Source organism: Neofelis nebulosa, chromosome 2 (genome assembly GCF_028018385.1).
Source record: "Neofelis nebulosa isolate mNeoNeb1 chromosome 2, mNeoNeb1.pri, whole genome shotgun sequence".
NCBI lineage: Eukaryota > Metazoa > Chordata > Mammalia > Carnivora > Felidae > Neofelis > Neofelis nebulosa.
Genome location: NC_080783.1, coordinates 121,498,220 through 121,520,732, shown reverse-complemented (window position 1 = coordinate 121,520,732; position 22,513 = coordinate 121,498,220). Strand labels below are relative to the sequence as shown.

General features: G+C 36.7%; 1 protein-coding gene across 2 annotated transcripts in view; it reads left to right on the top strand.

The window, feature by feature from the left end:
• Positions 1–22,513, top strand: part of MAN1A2 (mannosidase alpha class 1A member 2) — a 178,268-nt gene that overhangs the window by 129,888 nt on the left and 25,867 nt on the right. For both annotated transcript variants that reach the window (XM_058716066.1, XM_058716065.1), the window contains exons 9-12: positions 4,838–4,953; positions 8,134–8,353; positions 13,648–13,820; positions 17,791–17,906. In XM_058716066.1, the coding sequence (XP_058572049.1) occupies positions 4,838–4,953; positions 8,134–8,353; positions 13,648–13,820; positions 17,791–17,906 (625 nt within the window). The remainder of the gene's footprint in view (positions 1–4,837; positions 4,954–8,133; positions 8,354–13,647; positions 13,821–17,790; positions 17,907–22,513) is intronic.

The window sequence follows — 22,513 nt, the reverse complement described above, 5'->3', positions numbered from 1 at the left end:
GGGAGGGGCAGAGAGGAGACACAGGATCTGAAGCAGGCTCCAGGCTCTGAGCTGTCAGCACAGAGCCCGACACAGGGCTCAAACTCACAGACCATGAGATCATGACCTGAGCCAAAGTTGGACGCCCAACTGACTGAGCCACCCAGATGCCTTGAGCACTTCTTTTTTAAAAATTTAATGATTTCATTGAGAAGAAAGGGGAAAATTTTCCATACGGATGTTAATAACCCAGAATAAAGCCTCCCTTTATTCTGAAATTCGAGCAGATCCAATTTCACAACGAGTACCATTTTCCTGACTCTAAAGCAAAGCCTTGCACATAGCCCACCTTTCCTCAACTTAGCCTACACAGAAAGCATCCAGTCAGAATTCCCACTCAAGAGAGAGACCTTGTGACCAATAAGTCTGCTCAGTGAGAGAGTACCTACTGTTTGGTAGAGAAAAGCCCACACTAGCTACTGAGAACTTCATTCTTAAGTACAGATAAATAAATTATGGTTGATTGGTGCAGTGGGATATCAAACAGCAGTGCATACATATAGCCACATGGTTGAGTCTTAAGCATTGAGATCTGGAAGACTGATGCAAGAGAATATATGATACCTTTGTTAAACATACCAGTAGACAAAACTAAATAGTAGCAGATGAGAGAGGGTGGTAGATGATAGCCATGTAAAAAAAGTGACTACCCCAAAAGTCAAGATAGTGGTTCACCTTTGAGGATGTGGGAATTGTAATTGAGAAAGGATATGTGAAAGGCTTTTGGAGTACTGACATTCTTCTGAGTAGAAATTATACAGATGTTCTCTATAATGAGCATAACATTTATGTTTTATATGCTTTTCTGTGCACATGTTAAATTTCACAGAAAAAAAAAATCATTAAAGTCAAACAGGGATCCTAGAGGAAACTGAAGTAATTCTATAAATAAACATATCTGTTTATTTTGGAGAACTCTAAGAAGATGATGTGTTCATAAAATAAGAACAGGGTACATTGAAAAAGAAAGAATTAGAGGACAGAAAGGAGGTAAAAGGTATAATTGCTTACATTAAAAACCTCAGTGAGAGGACTAAAAGAAAAAATTGATTTTTTTTAAAAATCCCAGAATATAGAAACAAAGAGACTAATTTGAGAGAGAAGGGTAATATAAAATCAATCCAAGGGGTCCAATTTCCAACTAATGAGTTTCAGAAGAGAGAAACAAGCAAAACTGAAGAAAATAAACAATAGAAGAGAATTTTCTCAGAGCTGAAAGATACTAATCTTTAGCACAATGAATGTAGGAAAAAAATTAACCAGTATCAAAATGAAGATGTAAAGCTTGGGAAAATGAGTTGAGTGTGAGGAAGGGGGCATTGAGAGAGAACACCTTGAGCCTATAAGACAACATCGCCAATGTTTCTCACTCATGATACTTGGTGTTACAGGACACTGGAACAGTACCTTTGAGAACCTCTGAGGGGAAAATGATTTCCAACCTTGAATTTGATATCTTTATAAAATAAAATTAAGAAGCTCATAATAAAGCTACAATCCACATAGTCTTTCTTGGGAAATCATAGAAGAATATGATTCAGTACAACAGGCGTGAACTAAGACATAGTATTGAGGAAATAATGGGTTTAACTTAGGAAAGCAGGAAAAGAGAAGTCTGAAGGTGATAGCTTAGGAGGAAGGCCTCTAGGGTGATGAAATACAGGAGTGACTCAGTGTAAGTGACATGACTAAGGGGATGGGAAAGAATAAAAATGGTGAGAGAAAAAGATAGGAGATGAAAGGAAGGCAACTAGAAAATCTGGGGGATGAAACCTAAAAGCTATATGAGAAAGTCATGGTTAAAATAAGAGGACAACTACAGTCAGGCATGTTTTTAAGCAGTTGATTGAAGTCTAAGACAAGACTGGGCAGCTGGTAAGATAGTAATGGTATCATTTGCTGAGTGAGTCCAGATGTTTTGACATAGCCACAAAATTGAGGTAGCAGTGTTGATGGGGATATTTTGTCATACTTGTTTGGATATAGCTGCTTTAAAATAGTTGCTTGCCAAATATAAAATGACTCCATTCTTGTTCATTAGCAAATAATGTACCTAAAAGGCATCCCTAAATCTTTCTCTGTCCCATATGTTCATTAAATATGAGGGACATTCCCTGTCTACTTAGTTTCATATTGTTTTAATATTTTATATGTTATCTTTAATGATTTCCAGTAACCATAAAATATTTAAATCTTTTAGAATTAATTTAGCATCTAAGTATAATTTATCCTCTCAGCCCATCATCATATATTACCATCATTATAAAATTCTTAAATGTAAGTGTGATGAGTATTGAGAACTATTAGAAATTCAATCGTGATTTTCTTGTGCAGTCCGAAGCTTAGAGTAAGGGATCGTTGTACCTGTCTTCTGTTCCCCTAAGTGTCTTCTCTGATACCCAAACACTTAATGCTGGAGACTGAGGAAGCCTCTGTAAGGCAGAGGGGTCCTTCTTCTAGACATTTAGATGGAAAACAAAGGAAATCATTAAGCTACCAAATCATTCTTGAGAGTATATGGCCGTTTCATGTGAACTTGACAAATCATTTAGTGATTGAGGTCAGAAAAATGGTTATCTTTGGAAGTTGGGTATTGATTGTGAGGGCCACATGAGGCAGATTTTTGGAATGCTGGAAATGCATTGTATTTTCATCTTGGTGGTGGATTTGTGGGTGTATACATACGTGAAATTCATCATGTGCACTAATGACTAGTGGGAAAAAAGTGAGAAAAGAGCATTTGAGATGCAGGCTACTGAAGGTACAAGCAAATTACTACAGTATTAGCAGACATGTTCTTGAAAGTGACTGGTGGCCTTCCCCCCATTTATTACTTTCTGTAACAAAAGATGATTTAATTACACAAGTTACATGTAGTCCAGTAATACATAAGTATGCAAAGTAAAAACTGAAGGACTACTTTCTGAGATGTAATTACTCTGCACAGTTGTCTTCTCATACCTTTTCTATGTGGACAGTAATATTCTTTGAAAATACAAATTTTAGCAGTATCAAACTATATTATTCTGAAACTTGTCCTTCCCTTACTTAACAGCATATAATAGATATCCTTCAATATCTGGTACAGATTGCAGATTCATCTGATTCTGTTTAATGATTGCATGTTCTGTTACATATGTTTGTACTGTAATTTATGTAGCTCCTTCTCTAGACTTTTGAAGTTATCTCATGTTTAATGAATATGGTGCTCTGATGAAGTGTTTGTTTTGTTTTTATATCTATACTTGTGTGTTTGTGCAAGTATTTGTTACAGGATAATTCCAGAAGTAGAAAGCCTGCTTAAATTTTGAAAGCTACTATAAAACTTCCCTCCATTCCCAGCAACTTTGAACCATAACTTTATCCACATTGGGCGTTAACAATTTTTAACATGTTTGCCTGGGTGCCTGGGTGGTTCAGTTGGTAAAGTGTCCGACTCTTGATCTCGGCTCAGGTCATGATCTCACTGTTTGTGAGATCGAGCCCTGCTGTCAGCCCAGAACCTGCTTGGAATTCTCTCTCTCCCTCTCTCTCTGCCCCTTCGCCGCTCTCACTTGCTCTCAAAATAAATAAACTTAAAAAAAATACTTTGAAAAATGTTTGCCAATTAAATCAACAAAATGAAACCTCATTGTTTTAATTTGCTTTTCTCTGGTCACTGATGGAGTTGAACTTCTTTACGTTAATTATCAATTTGTGTTACTTTTTTAAAATTACTTGTGTGTGCTCGGTAGCAATTGTCCTTATTTAATTATCAGGCTTCTTTGTACAGGGCATTAACCCTTACTTCTGTTCTATGTGTTGCATATATCTGTTCCTATTCTATTTCTTGCCTTACAGATTCATTTATGGTAGCTTGTACCATATATTGCTATAAATCTTTTTCTTTGTGGCTCCTTTGTTTTGCCAAAGAAGATCATTCGCTAAAGAAGGGCAGACATTTTATTATATCTTTTTCTGGTGTACTTACAGTTTTCTGTTTTACTGTTAAGTCATTAATCCACCACAAATTTATATTTATGAGCTACAGATAAAAACATTAATATGCATTTTCCCCCAGGCAGAAAGCCAGTTGTTCCACAAACCACCCAGGGGTCTGTCTTTTCCCCACAAAAGTAGAAAACCAGTGCTGGTACTCCATGAATGATTGACAGCTCGCAAAAGTGTGCTATTTTTCTTTTCATGCAGGGGGGATATGTGTTTTTAAACAAAGCTTAAGAATGTAGGGCAGGGCTTGTCAAAAGTCAGGGATAAAAGAGTACGGTTGCCTTGGGAGTTATGATATTGCCTTGGATAGGATTAAAAGTGCAGGGCATTATTACCAAGGAATTCTTGGACTTATTTTAATCTGCTGTCTATAGAATAGAAATCACCATTAACCACCCTATGGAAAAAATGGGCTCTTTTTGGTTAACATCAGATTTAGGTATATCTCATATTTAATCTTCTAGCTTGTATAGTTTAAGTCCTTATCATATGAAAGATAATTGTTTTCAGTTCTGGAAAAGCTTGGTTGTGTGACAGTGTACAAACTACATGGCTGAAGAAAAAGACTCCTAAATATGTGAAATACCTCATCCAGCAGGAAGAGACTTCTGGAAAATTGGGTACCCACGTAGAGGAGAGTGATGAGAGTATACTTTTGCTCAACTAAATTTGAAGTAGGCTGGAAGTAAGGCTGTCAGTATAATTTTAAATGACTGACCAGTAATAGTCATTATAATTGAGAAAGATTATTGAATTGCCTTCTGTCTTCTCTTTCCTCCACCTTCACCCTTCTCTTTTCCTTTCGTTACAGATCATACATCAGTTGGCGGGCTGGGAGACAGTTTTTATGAATACTTACTGAAAGCATGGTTGATGTCAGATAAAACAGACCATGAGGCAAGGAAAATGTATGATGATGCTATTGAGGTAATTCTTGTCACAACAGTTACCTGCTTAACATTCTGAATATATGCTATGTTTCATAGTGACCAGTGAACACCTTACATGCGTTTTATTATATGCCCTCCCTATAGAGTTTTAGAATTTTAATATAAAAATCTTACATTGTTTTCATTTTAGGGGGCATTTTATTACTTTTTTCTTCTTCTAAATACAATTTTATTGTTGGGGCGCCTGGGTGGCTCAGTCGGTTGAGCATCCGACTTCGGTTCAGGTCATGATCTCACAGTCTGTGGGTTCGAGCCCCGCTTTGGGCTCTGTGCTGTCAGTTCAGAGCCTGGAGCCTGCTTCAGACTCTGTGTACCCCACCCCCCCGCCCCCTTCCCCGCTCAGGCTCTGTCTCTGTCTCTCAAAAATGAATGAATAAACATTAAACATTAATGAATAAACATTAAACAAATTTTTAAATATAATTTATTGTCAAGTTCACTAACATACAGTGTATACAGTGTGCTCTTGGTTTTGGGAGTAGATTCCCATGATTCATTAAAGAAATTGTTGAAGAATTTAGTGTAACATATTTATGTATGGAAACTTAATTACATTTAGTTATTATCTACACAGACTGAAAAAACTTCTGACGTCACATATACATTTCCATAAACATTTCTTCTTTCAAATGACATTGAACCTACACATGGAAAGCCTTATGGATAAATACCAAGGGCAAAACACTTACCTAGTACTTTCCACATGCCAGGTGCTGTTGTAACCCCTTTTATGTATATGAAAGCAAATAATCTTTACTATCATTTTACACATGAGGACCTTACGGCACAAAGAGGTTGAATAATTGCTGACAGTCACATATCTAGTATGTGATGGAGCCTGGAACTGAACAGTCTGGCTCCAGGGCCTGTGCTTTTAACCACTTGACTGTTTCATATTTATGTAACCTTTCACCACAGTGTTGTGACAGCTTAAAATTGGAACAGGTTTCAGTCTTGCAAGCACTTGTATGCGATATTACCAAGCAAAAACTGTGAGATAGAGAAGTATGTTAACCACTTAAGTTACTTGCTTTCTGATCCACTATAACCTCATAGCCCTTTAGTGATTTTAATCAATTTTTAAAGTTACATATAAACATTTCTTTTAATTTGTTACTCATTTATTTTTAATGAGGTATTGTCGACACATTAGGTGTCATTAATTTTCAGGTATAAAACAGTGATTTGACAAGTCGGTACATAATGCTATGCTCACCATTGACCTTTATCGCTCCTTTTATCCCTGTGACTTACTCATTCCATGACTGGAAGCCTATATCTGACTCTTCTTCACCCATTTTGCCCATCCTTCTCTCCCGTTATTCCTGATATTCTTGAGTTTTGTTTTTTCTCCTTTTTTTTTTTTTTTTTTTTTGTGGATCAAAGCTGTTTGTGATTTTCAAAGAGACACATTTAGGCTTTGTTGATTGTATATATATCTCATATATATTAACACTATTCAGAGTTACAGTTGTTTTGTTTTTAAAGTAAAGCAAAAATCTTATCCTTTTTATATCCTTACTTTTTAGGGAACTAATTTCCTGTAGTTGTTTAACTCAGAGGAGTTAAACTAATACTTGGCATATAGTGTTCTTTCCATTGTGGGCAGTCAATAAATGTTTCTTGAGGAGGCATTTATTGGTGCCTTACATGTAGAAAACGTGCTAGATGCCACGAGGCTCACAAAGATAAAAAACATTGTCCTTGCACTCGAAAAACTAACCTTTTCTTTTGTGCCTCAGTGTACTGTGGTTAAAAGAACAACAAAAACTTGTAAACCAAGCATTTATTGACTGTAAGCTACATTTAACAGGCCTTGTGAAGTATAACATGACGAATAAGGCATATTCCTTATAGTTCTGAAACAAACCTCATCATTATAAAGAATACACAATAGATTTTTCCAAAGCTGTTATTGAACTTGTCAGAGAACAATCTACAAACATGTGGGTTAATTCTTTTATTCCTCTTTATTGTCAGGAAAGTATATTTTCTAATCAGATGTAATACTTTTTACCTTTTCACCAAAGAGAACTGAATTTATGAAGTTCTACTTTTCCATAGAAGTATCACTAAAGGTAGAAAATTAATTTATAGCCCCATTTAGCAAAGTCTGAGAACATAGTCCAAAGGAACAAAGCTCTTAGAAATCTCATTTTTTTAATGTTTATTTATTTTTGAGTGAGAGACCAGACAGGGAACAAGCAGGGGAGGGGCAGAGAGAGACACACACACACAAAATCCGGAGCAGATTCCAGGCTCTGAGCTGTGAGCACAAAGCCCAACGCGGGGCTTGAACCCACGAATCATGAGATCATGACCTGAGCTCAAGTCAGGCACCCAACCGACTGAACTACCTTAGGTGCCCCAAAATCCCATTTTTAAAGTTAAATGTGATTGTTGGCCTCTATTTTATGTTACATTCAAGTTTAATACAAAATATTTTTCTTGCCATCCCTACATCTTGTGAGTAAAATTGACATTCCAGTAGGATGGACTGTGTTTGTCACTTGGTCTCTCATAGCCATGGCACAACATCCAAAATAAGTGCCTAAGTTGGCAAAGTAAGGGGCTACGGAGTTAAGTTTGAACCTTTAACTAGTTTTGTAAGCTTTATAACTTATAAGATGCCTCATCTACTAGTACCTTCTTAAAGTACTTTGACAAGAGGTATAGTTATATGGAAAAGGAGAAACCATTTTAACTGTCAAAATCCTATTTTTAGATTAACTTAGATATTCTTCGTCTTCAGGTTTATTGTATGAAATAGAAAATAAATTGGTAGAGTCTTTTGGGTTAAACTTGTTATATAACTATATTAATTTATTTCTATTCATGATCTCAATTGATTATTATGAATTCCATTTAGCTCAAGAAGAAAAAAACCTATAATACAGGTGGTGTGTTGAAAGGTAGTCTTTAGGCCAGTCTTCCCTCTTCCACCTTGTCTTTGTCGTAGTAGTGATGGGGTATTTGTTCAAGATTATATGCAACTTGTTTACTCTCCAAAACTTACTTACTATAAATTAACTCTTCCGGCTTGGGAAAGTTACCAGTTTGTAGAATATCCTATTACCAAGGTTTTATGATAAGTAGAAGGATGTAGTAACACTAACACTTTGCTTCTAAAATTTTAACTATCTCCTCTTTCTCGTAGGCTATAGAGAAACATCTTATTAAGAAGTCCCGAGGAGGTCTCACCTTTATTGGAGAGTGGAAAAATGGGCACTTAGAAAAGAAGATGGGGCATTTGGCCTGTTTTGCTGGGGGAATGTTTGCACTAGGAGCAGATGGTTCCAGAATGGATAAAGCTGGTCATTATTTAGAGCTAGGGGCAGAAATTGCACGTACATGTCATGAGTCATATGACAGAACTGGTAAGAGTATTAATAACACTAACTACTTAGACTAAAATAACCTCTAAGTTAAAAATATGTCCAGAAATTAGAAGGAAAATATATGGGCAGTTTTCACTTTAAAATAGGTTATTCTAACACAGTAAATCATTTTCTTAAGACCTTGAATTTTTAATTCTGGAAATGTATTCCTGAATCATTTTTTTCAATTCTGAATTCTACTACTGACTTTGTTAATAAAGATTTTGAAGAAATTGTTTTAGTGACAAGAGGCGGGGATGACAAATGACATTTGGGGATGTATGGGATTACATTATTTAGTATAGTAAGAATCCATTTTAGCCATTCATTTCAGCTTCTGTAGGACTAGTTACTTAAAAGAACACAAAACCTGATTTAGATTACTGGCTTGTCTATACTCTTGTGAAAATAAGAGTGACCAAAAGATAATAGTAGTTATTTGAATGTGTAATTGTTATCTAGGTATCTAGTAGTCTCTTAGTTTACCAGTAATTTTAGAGTTGATGGTGCGTTTATCTAAAAAGATCCTCTGTATTGCTTTAGGCACATATGTAATATTTTGGGGCTTCAGTGTCCTTACCTGAAAAATGAGTTGGTTTTCAGTGGTGAAAAAAATTGGTTCTTGGGGGTGAAAAAAAATCTTTTTTTCTTTTTTTGTATACAGTCATAGATACGGTCATTTATATACAGTCATAGATAAACAGTGTATATTTATTATTAAAATTTCACAGAGAGAAGACAATTAGGTTTTTTATTTATTTTTTTATTAAAAAAAGAGAACATGAGAAGGAGACACAGATTCCAAAGTAGGCTCCAGGCTCTGAGCTGTCACCACAGATCCCGCTAAGGAGCTCAAACTCACAAACATGAGATTGTGACCTGAGCGAAAGTCCGACGTTTAACAGACTGAGCCACCCAGGCGCCCCAACAATTAGGTTTTTAGAAATCCTGAAAAAGGACTGAGAAATACTGAAGTACACCTTCCAAGATTTTTTTCTGGTTTTAAAAATGTGTTTCTATATGAAATAATGGACAATGAGTTCCCAGAAAAAGTAAACACTAGTAATTTCTATTTGTGATTTCAGAAATTGAATTGTTGCTTTTATTAAATAACTGAATTTCCATCTTAGGGTTACTGTGCCATCAGGTACCATGACACAGGTGTGACTGGCTTAAAATTTATCCTAGTTCATTTTAGTTCAGGTTAGTTCAGGTTGTTTTTATATAATGAGGAATTGAACTTATGGTGAAATGGACCCTTCAGTTCTCTCACTAAGTAAGGCAGGGATTCCATTTCTTGACAAACTACAACTAAGTCAAAAGGACATTGAAGTAGAAGTTATTTTAGGGTGGTTTAGTGTTGGTATGTAGTACGTAGAAAGTCAGTGATCTAAGTTATAAATAGAAGCTAAATTATATTATGTTAATAATATAGAGTGTGAAATATATATTTAAAATGCAGCTAAAATTAGTAAAACATTGAGGACCACTATGGATATTCAGTGTATGTACTAGGACCCATGATAACAAGACATATTATGCAGGTCTCAGCCACAAATCCACTAATAGATATAAAACAGTAGGATTTCATACAGACGTATTAAAAATGTGATATGCCGTAGTTAGTATAATTAATCATTCACTCCATTAAACATGGAGCACCTATTATGTGCGAAGCATTATGCTAGATGCTTACAGGTGGAATTGTGAATAAGACCTGTCCCTTGCCTTTGAGAAATCCATAGAATACCAGAGTTATGAGAGGATTCCCTGACTTTCACATTTTGTAATGACATTGCTGATGCTGATATGAAATACTGTGATATTATAGAAAGAAAATGTGGCCTACGATTCAAAAATCCCATGTTCCACTATTTATTATCTATGAACCTTAGGCAAGTCATTTAACCTGCCTAAGTCTCAGGTGCTCCATCTGCAAAACAATGGGATAACAATACCTATCCTGTCTTCCTCAGAATGCTGTTGTGAGTATAAATGGAATTTTAAACCATCCAGTCTATTGTTGTTGCTGTCATACTTGTTCTGATTGTCATTCTCACATTGCAAGTCAATGAACCTGTGGCCCTCTTTGCCATGGTATGCCCAAAAAGATTACTCTTTGATTTGTGTCCTGTATTTTCAAGTCTTGCACTGTTTTTACTCACCTTTAATCTCAGTTTAGATCCTTGAATTAAAAGGCAAGATTCTAGTGTTCCTTCCTTCCCACTTGGTTATTATATCTTATGTGTTTTGGTATAGCTGTGCTGTATTTTTGGCCACCTTGTTTAAAAATGCCTGTTCACTTCTTAGCAGTTATTTCAGCTAAATTCACACAATAATTACTTTGGAATTTCACTTTCATTTGTTGTTGGAATTAGAATTAATGTTAATTCAAAGTTTGGTAATCTTTATATATTCTCCCTTATGGATGAGCATGGCCTGCAGCTTAATAATTTAGCTGGGTTTGTAGGAAACATTTCTCAGTCTGTTCATGAAACTGAACAGTAACTTAGTTTAGTTTCAGACAACATTGTTTTAGCTTATTCTGAGGTATAATGCAGAATTGGTGCCAAACAAGATGGCAGACTTTCAAAACATAGTACTATTCTTTCTTTTTCTAGGTTTCTAGATTTAAAAAAAAAAAAACAACTACTGAACATCAATAAAATGACTTTTATTTAATTTACTTCTTATGGAAGTTGGATAAGATCTTCCCTAGACCACGTACTATCACATCTGGGGGAAATTTTAATATTTAGATACATTTAACATATCCAATGGAAAAGAGATCCATTGGACATGAGTTTTAGACATACTTTAAGAGTTTCTTCAACTATTTTTTTCCATAGAAGGAAGTTAATAGGAGGGAAATAGTTTAAGTTCTTCCCTTATTATTAAGTTACTCAAACTGTAGTCAAATTGCCTGTCCCAGAATATTCCTTATGCTTTTTTATTTTTTCTTATATTTATTTTGTTGACCTGAGTATGCTTATTTTTCCTGAGATCTCTACAGATTCTACATATCTGGAAGAATCTTATGACTTGCAGACTAATCTGTGCCTTCTTGAAATGTACTTTTTAGTGTCTTACTGTTGACCTTTGTCATATTTGACATTTTACTTTAATTTTTTTTTATTTGTGCATATCTCTTTCCTTTGCCTACATTAGATGATTTTTGCATCCTCTTAGAGTTCTTTTTGTATCCCAGCACTAAATTATTTATGGTTTCAACTCAATTTTTACTTGTTGGAAATGAAGTATCAAATGTAAGTGGGAAGTTAAAGGTAGAAAATAGAAATTAAATGCAAGATAGATTGTTAGGAAATTATTTTTTACGTTTCTTAAAACAGCACTAAGAAATGATGCCTTAGAAACATGAAAACCAGCGATTTGACCAGAGTAATGGATGTAATGTGTGTATAATTTGGGCTTGTACATTTTTATTTGCCAACTCCTCACAAAACAGATATGTTCTCTCTCTGGTGTGCTTTATTTGTGAATTTATGAATGACCAATAAGTGAGACATAATTTTTAGTGAGAAGTTAAAAATATTAGTTCCATGCGGCCAATTTCTACTTCAAATTCAGGCAATATTATCATTACAGAAGTTATCTAATTTAAAGTTAGCCTTAAGATTAACATTTAAAAATTCCATTTAATCAATTCTTAGCACTCAGTCTTTGAGAAAGGAAAGACATAAGAAATTCAGATCAAATGACTTCCTGTACTTGTATTAGATGTACAAGTATTAGATGCATCATTAGGATGTTTGACTTTTATAGTCATTTTAAAAGCATTTATTAAAATGCCAAATCATATTTGATCGTATGCTGACCTTGTCAATAAGCTGGATAGAAGTTCTCTAACAAAAAATACTGAGGATTTGTTGGTTAATCCTAATCTCAGATCCCATTGAGGAGCTGGTCAAAGCTTTATGTGCACACAGAGTTTTGCATACAATTTCAGAGGCTTCTCAGCACAACACAACACAACACAATGTCTTCTTCTTTCAGAGCCCGCCAGAGATAGAATTCATGACCTTCAGGTTGAAGTCCTGTGCTTGAGTTCTACTTTAGTTCTCTAAGACTTAGCAATACACTTTTCTGGATCACATGTTTTGCTTTCAGTAGAATTATCTACCATTGGTACAATGTTTTTTGGTTTTGTGTTTTCTCTTGGGAGTGGTAGATGGTGAGAAAGACTGTTTTTCACAATTGTATGTGATTATTTAGAGCTTACGTTGTCTCCCTTGTAAGGCTGAAATTTGGCCACAGCAACACATGTCATGACAGCAACTATGGCATGATTCTGTTTATGGTCTACCAGCATTATCATTCTTATTTTACCTTTTCTTTTCTGAGAAAATATAAAAATTTCCAGCATTTTTTGAAAGATTAGAGACCTCAAAACTGTTTGCCACCAATAAACGGAAAGAATGACCGCTGAGAGTGGTAATTGTGTGTGACTCCAGCATCCCAATGGAAGATGACTTTATATTGGCCAAAGTTAGGGTGCTAGGCGTGATTAGAAAGAGGTGATTAAAAAGACTTTCATGTAGTTCTTTATTCTAGCCTGAGTGGAAATCGTATCATTCACAGAATAGTATGTAGCGTTGAAATATATGTGTAATGGCGCTATTTGATTCAAACTGATCAATGAGCACCACAGGTAAAATTCTTGGTGATTGGCAATTTGAATCTCTTTCTTGCTATATATACAGAGGCTATAGGATAAGAGAGTTTATTTTTAAAACTGGTTTAAGTTTTAAAATATATTGCATTTTGTATACTATAGTATGCTTGAAGAGTATATAACTTACATCTAAATCTAATTCAAGATCTGAGCTCTACAGTGTTTTCCTATATATGTGTGTTATATTAAAAGGACTTTAAAATTGTCTTGACTTTTAAAAAAATAGTTCTGTACAATACAGTTATCTGTCTCATTTTATTTTGGAACAAAACAGATTATGTAATGTGCTTACATCTAGCTTTGCATTTGTTTCCAGAGGATTACTAGACTTGTCAGTATAGTTAGATTCAGCAGTATGTTGATGAACGTTATGTATGAGAAATATTTCGTGTCAGGATAGTAGGAATATTTGTAAGTCTATTACAAGAAAACCAAATGTAGATCTTTTAAAGTCACTGGTTTTGCAAAACAGCAAGAATAAAAATAAAACAAAATGGAACTAACTTTACATTATACCCCATGTTTTGGGGGTAGAGAGAAGCTCTAGTGAACAAACACAAGTGGTTTATTGTGCTCATTTCTTTCTTTGGTCACGTTACAGCATTAAAGCTGGGTCCTGAGTCGTTCAAGTTTGATGGTGCGGTAGAGGCTGTGGCCGTCCGGCAGGCTGAAAAGTATTACATCCTCCGTCCAGAAGTAATCGAAACCTATTGGTACCTATGGCGATTCACTCACGATCCAAGATACAGGCAGTGGGGCTGGGAAGCAGCACTGGTAAATAAGCCAACATTTCATTTTATGTGCGTGAGCGCTAAATCAAGCTTTCCCATCGTGCCATCCGTGTCGCCTCATGTTCGGTAACCATAGTGTTCCTGCCATTTATGTGATGGAAAAACTCTGACTCGATTTCTAAGTTTCTTAAGCAATAGAAGGAAAATCCGATTTAGTTCTTGAATAAAACTATTTTCCTATGGGTGTGCACTCATTCTTCTTCTTGAATAACTATAAAGTGTCATTTAAAAGGCATTGTGAATTTCAGTATGATTATATAGTTTCTGTACTTGACAATTAATGCTTAACCCTAGGGGGAGAAGAAAAAAATTGTAAAATTGCCCAGACTTACAATTACCTGCGTAGATTACCCTCTATTTCGCTTGTGTTCCAGGTAATTTCTTAGTAACCACCAAATGAAGAATCAGTGAATTGTTAAAATTTTTCTAGGTTGAAAGACTTTATTTACGTATCTATTTATGAGAAAATTTTAATGGTTAGTAAGTAAAGGAAGCAAGCAGTTTATTCCTAAAAGACTAGCCTTTCAGAGAACAAGGTGGCTATCAGTACCTGGGGAGGAAGAAAAATATTAGTCTTCTCATGACAGTATAGCTTATTCCCAGGAGTGAGGGAGCATTTATTGTCTGAGATATGCTAATTGTGATAAATAGCACTAATTATGATGAATGTGCAGCCTAGATGACATTGTAGGTGAGATAAGTAGTGTCAGTAACTTGCTCAAGTAAGAATGGGCAAGATAGGTTTTCCGGCAGAATGTAGACCAGTTTATGTAAAAAGAAGGTTTCACAGTGGCCACCAGAGGGAGTGAAGTTTGGAGCCGTTATGTAGATGGTCTTACATGCCAGATCAAGGGATGTGTCCTTTACCCAGTGGTTCAGGAATAACACACACACACACACACACACACACACACACACACACACACACTCACAACTAGACCCCTCTCCCAGTTACTACATAAGTGTTTCTCATACAGGAGGTGGAGATAGAAAGTCCTTGGCCTGTCTAAACAGCCTGTCAGATCTTTTTCCTCACCATGTCCTGCCCACCAAGACCAACTAACTGGAAGAGTCCATTCTAGGATTACTAAACGTTTTTTAAAGAGAAAGGAGCCACTAAAGGCTATTTAGTGGGGAGTGACCGAACAAAGGCTCTGATTATAAGCTGCAAATTGCTGGATTTGGGAGACCGCTGCCAGTGATCTAGGAGCAGTGTGATAAAGACTTGCACTACAGTGAGGGCACTTCTGTGTCATTTGTCATTCAGACCTGGATAGTCTTTGCGGAGTTTAACAAAAAGAACATTAGCGGAGACAGGTGGTTACATTGAACGGGAAGGGATGCTGCGTTTGTTGATGCTGCTTTTCACTGGCCTCTTACTTCCAGAATTGGGATCATAACTGCTGGTGAAATTCTCTTTACAGAGTCCTGCCACAGTTGGGAAGACAACCAACTGTTGTCACAGTGGTTCGAGAATAGGACACACACACTTGTGTGGATAGCAGTGGCTTACTAATGCTCACGTACATTAAGCAATATTGTATATGCGAGAAATAGGTAAAGCAACCCTGCGATGTCTGACTTGAATGTCTCCTAATATTTAATGATTCTTATTGAGAGGAATAAGAAAGATTTATCTGAATCACGTGGGGCAGCAGAGTGGGGGGTGGTGGCAGAAACCTGTCCACTCAGTGAGAAACACTATAGGATAATCTATCCTTTTCTTAAGGTTCTTTTTTCCTGTGCACCTTCTTAAAGTATGGCCCTACTCTGTCTATTAAAAAGAGGTTTCACGAGCTCAGGCTTTAACCTCAGTCTGTCGAATGACAGGAGTTAGAATGTTGTTTTTACAGTCTAGATAGACTCAAACTCCAAATATAGAGAACAAGAACTGAAATAATTACACTTTAAATTCAAGGTTCAGAAGTATGCCATGATGCATGGCAAAGGGGGCAAAGACAAAAGAGGACGAGTCACCTCTTAAATAGAAGTTGCTTTCTTCCCTATCACTGGCCTCCCTGTTGGGTGTGAAGAAGGTAAAGGGAAGACAGGCTGAGACTGAAGAATGGTATCTCGTATGTCTTCTGTAGCCTTAGCTATTCCAGTCACATCTTCAAACTTCCAAACTTGAATATATTTGCATGAAAACTTGCCTCCAAGAAATGACTCTAAATGGCTTAAAGATTAGTCATGCCTCCCTGCTACTTTCTCAGTATCCTTAAACTGCTCTGATGGTTTTCTGGTGGTAAAGACACATGATCATTGCGCAGAATGTGGCATTTAAAAACTCTTGAATTCAAAATACATTTAAAATATTTAGATAGAAAAAAGCCCCAAACTGTTTGGTAAGAAGACTTTTAAAACCCAGCTGTAATTAAAATGGAATTATATAAAAACGAACAGCTTGATTAAATAAAAACTTTCAGTGTTAATTAGCTTTTCATTAGAAAGGAGAGAGACCAGAAGAATAAGAAAATTAGCAAGACTAGGAACAAAAAGCCATGGCAGTAATGATGAAATAACTATACCTTCATTAGACAGTATCTCAGGGTTAGGTAGAAAAAGAAAAGAACCACGTATAATTCAACTTCTCATGAATGGCTTAATTTTAGAGTATGATATACACCTGCATAAGCAGGATATTTAGTTGCTCTGAATTAAAGACAGGGTTTGGAGGGGCACCTGGGTGGCTCAGTCAGTTAAGCGTCTGACTCTTGATTTCAGCTCAGGTCATGATCTCACGGTTCCTAAGATCGAGCCCTGTGACAGCACAGAGCCTGCTTGGATTCTCTCTCTCCCTCTCTCTCTGCACCCCCCCCCCCACTTGTGTGTGCTCTCTTGCTCACTGTCTCAAAATAAAGAAACTTTTTTTTTTAATTTATTTATTTATTTTTGGGACAGAGAGACAGAGCACGAACGGGGGAGGGGCAGAGAGAGAGAGAGACACAGAATCGGAAACAGGCTCCAGGCTCCGAGCCATCAGCCCAGAGCCTGATGCGGGGCTCGAACTCACGGACCGCGAGATCGTGACCTGGCTGAAGTCGGACGCTTAACCGACTGCGCCACCCAGGCGCCCCAAGAAACTTTTTTAAGAAAACAGGATTTTGAATGGATTCCATTGGATTGAGTATATTTTATTTAGGCACGTTCAAAAGCTGCAAGAAGAGATATAAATTAAGAGTTTTAGCTCCGAGTTGGACAGCAGAGCGCAGTAGTTAGCAATAATGTAGAGCAACTCACCCTTTGCCTTAGTTTTCCTGTGGGAAAAGTGGAGCCTCCTAAGACAACCTCACGGGTTGTTGGGAGATTTCAATGATACATGTGAAGCTCTTAGAAGAGCCTTGACTTGGAGCAAATACATCCTAATGGTTGGCTCTTAACATGGTAATTCTTGTTGTAGTGGGTATGTGGATGGTTGCTTCCTGCCAGTTGGTACCACCTGTAATGTCTAACTGCTAGGATTGTAATGTAGCATCTGTCACGTAGTATGTTTGCAGTAAATATTACCGCCTTGCTTATTACTATGGAGAGCAGAGCTCTTAGGTAATACTTTAAGCTTGTTTTGGGTGGTTTATCCTTAGAAGTGAAAAAATTCCTTTTGAAAAGTTTAATTCAGACTGACCGCCCTTGATTTGTTAGAATTAATGAGGTTTTATTATGCCAGACCGGTCTCTAATTCAGTGTGAATAGCCCAAACTTGACTTTCCTCAGTTAGGAAAATAGAAGATGCTTTTAAAAGATTGAAGAGTTTTGGAGGGGGAAAAGTTCCACAGGAAACAGATCCCTCCGTTAATTTTTCCAGTGTGAGAATATTCCCATTCAGTAATAAGTTTTCTTCTTAACCTGTCAAATCCTCAGATAGATCTTTGTGAACTTTTGACTGGGGTTCCTTAATTTGTCCCCAAGATGTGAAATTGTGTGGAATTGATTCTTTTGTCTGGTCTCTCTCACAGGCTATTGAGAAGTATTGCCGAGTGAGCGGCGGGTTTTCCGGGGTGAAGGACGTGTACTCATCTACTCCTACCCACGATGACGTGCAGCAGAGTTTCTTTCTCGCTGAGACGTTGAAGTAAGTGGATGCCTTTAAATACTCTGTTTTTACTGTAGGCAGGTGTTGCTGCGTGGTCTCTGCTTGAGGAGTTACGACTGGTGGCCTGTGACACCAGATTCTACTACAAATATCTTTTTCTATAATCGGGTCTTAAATTGTTAGCTGCATCTCCAGAAGAATGACTTAAACTATGAGGTAGATATTTTGTCCACTAAGAGTTGAGTACCTTTGCTTTGTCCTCGGCTCTGTGGGATGCGTTAGAATCACCTGGAAGACTCCTGAAAGCATCGGTAACGAGGCCGCAACCGCACAGTTTCTCCTGTGGTGGACCTAGCGCAGGACCTGAGAATTTGCGTTTCTGGCAAACTCCCCGCTGACCCTGGTCCTGCTGGTCCTGGGACTGCACCTGAACCCCCTGCTCGCACTAATGAAGTCCGTTAGGAATAATAACAGAGTTGTGATGGTACTAGAGGGTATATGACCACAGTCCTCCTTCCTCTCTGTAAGGGTTCCTGTAAAGATACACATAAAAGGAACAGTGGAAAAGAAAGACCACTGTTGTTTGGGCTTGTACTCAGAACTCCAGGCAGAGCTCCAAAAACTGACACCTTACATGTGTCCTCTTCCCTGCGGATCTCCCAAGTAAATCTCTTTTGATACCCTCTCGTAAATTTCATATTTCTATTTCCTGTGTGTCTGTACCTGAGTGCCTCAGAAACAAACTTCATTTGTTCAAAAAAAAAAAAAAAAAAAGTTTTTTTCCAGGCATTGTTCAGGCTAATTGTGGATGTATCAGCAGACAAAAAGGACAAAAATCCCTACCCTCCTGGAGTCTGCATTCTAGTCTACTTCTGGCGTATGTGTTGGGACATTACAATCGAAATGTACCTATCGCAGACTGTTTCTGATCTCAAATGGCCATCTTATTCTGGTTTTTCCTTTAGTGTCCCTAGCACTCTTATTTTCCCACCTTTTCTTCATGTACATTATAAACTTATTTCTTTTTTCTCTAATATATCATTAACTCTCCACGATTCGTGTTACATTGTTTCTTTATTTTGCCCCCTCCTTTCCCTATCTGTGACTGATCCTAACCCAAACCCTTACTGCTGCTGATGGTTTAGAATATCTGCTCAGTAGTCAGCTCCCCCTGCCTCTGGTCCTTCCTTGTTGGGCTCACCCTGCATGGTTAGACTGGGACCATGTGAGGTAGAGCACTGGGTGATAAGACAAAACCACAGCAGCTTTAGTTACACACTTGCTGTAAGCTGGGAGAGTGTGTCAGAATAAAGTTTCTTTGCTTTCAGTTTTCATAGCCATAAACGGTGGAATGTGACCCAAATTATCTAAGATCTCTTATTTTTTTTTTTTAGACCAGGAAATTGTAAGGATGGCACAGTGACTATTTGTGTATCCTTTACCTAGATTTACCTTTTGTTAATTTTTGCCATATTCCTCTACCCCTGTGTATATATGTGTCCATGTACACATTCACAGCTTTACTTATTTTTGAAAATAAATTTACTTGCACTATAATTTGAGAGTTACTCGCCAGCATTCTGATACTTACCTAACACAAGAGTTTGCAGGAAAAGGGAATAATTCTGCATCATCACAGTACAGTTATCACATTTGTGAAACTTAACATTCATACAACACTGGTGTGTAATATGCAGTCCGTTTTCAGATTTCTCAGTTGTTCTCATAATGTACTTTCAACTATTTGTTTATTAAACTGTATTTATTTATTTTGAGAAAGAGCCTGTGTGTGAGTGGGGGAGGGGCAGAGGGAGAGGGAAAGAGAGAATCCCAAGCAGACTCTGTGCTAACAGCTCGAATTCACTAACTGTGAGATCATGACCTGAGCCAAAATCAAGAGCTTAAACCGACTGAGCCACCAACACACCCCTATAGCTCTTTATTTTTAACCCCAGTGCAGGATTCAATAAAGGATCCCTCTTGTTGCATTTGATCATCATGTCTCTTTAGTTTTCTTTAACCTAGACCCAAGGTCTCTTGTTTTGCTTCTGTCTTTTATGACATTGACATAAGTATTCAGGCTAGTTGCTCTGGGGAATGTCCCTCAGTTTAGATAGTTACGATTGTTTCCTCATGATCAGATTTAGGTTAAACTTTTTTGGCATGAATATTATATATATGATGTGTCCACGTTGCACCCTGTAAAGAGGCACGTGGTAATGGGTTAGCCCATTATTGGTGATTCTAAGTTTGATCATAAGGTTAGATTTAATTATAAGGTCAGTGATAACTCAGACTGGGTGAATATTCTTTTACCAGTAGTCTTTGGCTCAGTGTTACTAGCATCATGCTCAATGAATTATTACTATAGCAGTGGTAAAATGCTAATTTTGAGGCTTCTTCAAGTCTTAAAAAGAAATTGCTTGATTTTCAACATGTGTAACCCGTTTCTTAGTGTCACTGTCCTCCTCAAAAGCTACAGTGATTCATTCATCTCTAGCTTCATTCCTAATTTATTTTACTATAGATTCTATCCTTAAATCAACCTAATCTATAGCCATATATATATATATATATATATACACACACATACACACACACGTATATACTCCCTTGCATTTTATTGTCTATTTCATGTTTTATTGGCTCTGATGGGAATGCCTTTACCATTTCTATCAATTAATGCCCCTCTCTTATTTCTAAATTGAGTTCAGATCTCACTTCTTGCAGATTGGCTTTCATAATTAATTCTCAGATTCCTCTTCAGTGTCCCCATTAGGACATGAGATGGAGTTGCAAATATGTGGCATGCTGCCTTTCCCCTTCCAGTTACGTATATGGAATATTACCAGCTGACCTTGGTACTTTCCACTGCCAAGTTCAGGAAGAATCCTTCTCAACACAGCACTCTAGGTAACCAGTTATATATATAATTTGTGTATGTATATATATATATATATATATATATATATATATATATGTACATACATATATGTACATATATATATATAATTGCCACAATACTCACTTTCAGAAAAACACATATACGTTTTTGAATCAATAAAAATGAAAAGGGTGAGACAAGAATAATCATTCAGATAATTATAACAAAATCTAGGCTAAGGAATTATCACAGTTGAGTACTACATCAGCACTGAGCCTCCTGGTAGCAAAAAGGAAGCATCTTGTTCAGTGTCATTTTCATCTTTGTGAGTTGGGAGAACATATGACTTTGACAAATGAGGCCAATTTTTTCTTACTGCTAAATTATAAGATGACCTAATTTCATAGCTTGTTATTAAGTACTGAACTATTAGATGAACCACATAAAAATGCCCTTTTTAAAAGTCAACAACAGTGAAATACTGGCAGTTTTATAGGGCTCATCCTAGTACATAATGGCAGATATCTTCAAACAGTGACGTTTTATAGAAGATGCAAAACTCTTAATGTGACTTATTCTTTATAAAAACTGATGGCATAATGTAGAATGCATTTGAATCAAGACATTTCTGTGAAGACTAATGTAGTTGTAGGTTTATATTTTTCTTACTATTAAGATAGAGCTTGAAACTCTATAGAGGAACGAAGATTAGTATGACTTCGAAGATTTTTCTCAAATACCAATTAATTTAAACAGGCTTTTATCAGAAGCTGAGTAGCTGTTAACTGAAAATTGTATATTCTATCAAGCGGTTCATATTTATTGTCCATTCATTAAAGGGCAATAATCCGTGTGTTTTGGCTATCAGAGATGGCAACTGATTGGCTTGGGAGCAGCAGAGTTAAATGTAATAGCATGTGTTCTTGACCTAGTTGAGGGCTGTTTTACCTTTTACATATTATTGTCCTACACATTTTTCTCCAGAAGGTAAAATGCTGTGTCCTCTGTTTCTTTTGTTTGCCTCAGTAGTTGCCAATATGTTTATTTCTATAGCATACATACTGATGGCATGATAAAAACTATGTAATGAGCAAGGTCAGGGATAGATTCCTTCGAGGCCTCTTTCCTTAAAACTCTAAGATTCTAACAGAGGAAATAAAACACATACAGGTTTGCAAAAAATGTTAAATATAGTTAAGTGTACAAGAGAAATGTTAATAAAGTGAGCAGTCCTCCAGAGGAGGAAGTGTTTACTTAACCTAGAAAGCAGAAAGGAAGACTTCATGGAAGCGGTGGCATTTAAACCAGACTTGAAGGCAAAATGGGTAGAGTAGGATGACTTAGTATTCGGGGAATAGCTGTAAGGCAGACAGTGACATATAAAGGATGAGATTCAGGTGCTCTAGAGGGTGTAATTGACAAGTGCTAGTATCTTACTAGATATAGGGAGATCCAGAAAGAAGGAAGAGTAGGAGATAACATTTCAGTTTTCAGTGTGGGTAACTGTAAGGATTATGACACCAAGTTGCAAGAAGTAGATTTTCAGAAAAGATAATGAGTTACTTTTGACATATGTTCCCAAGAGGCATTTGCAAATATAGATCTGGAGCTCAAAATACAAGTGCAGGAAGCTTTTGAGGATGAAGAGAAAAGAAAGCATATATCTGATGTTTGAAGATGGCTACATGTAACAAAGGAGGCGTTCCAGGTTAGCTTGGCAGAGCGAACACTTGATTTATCCTCCACTCTCTCATGAAAGCCA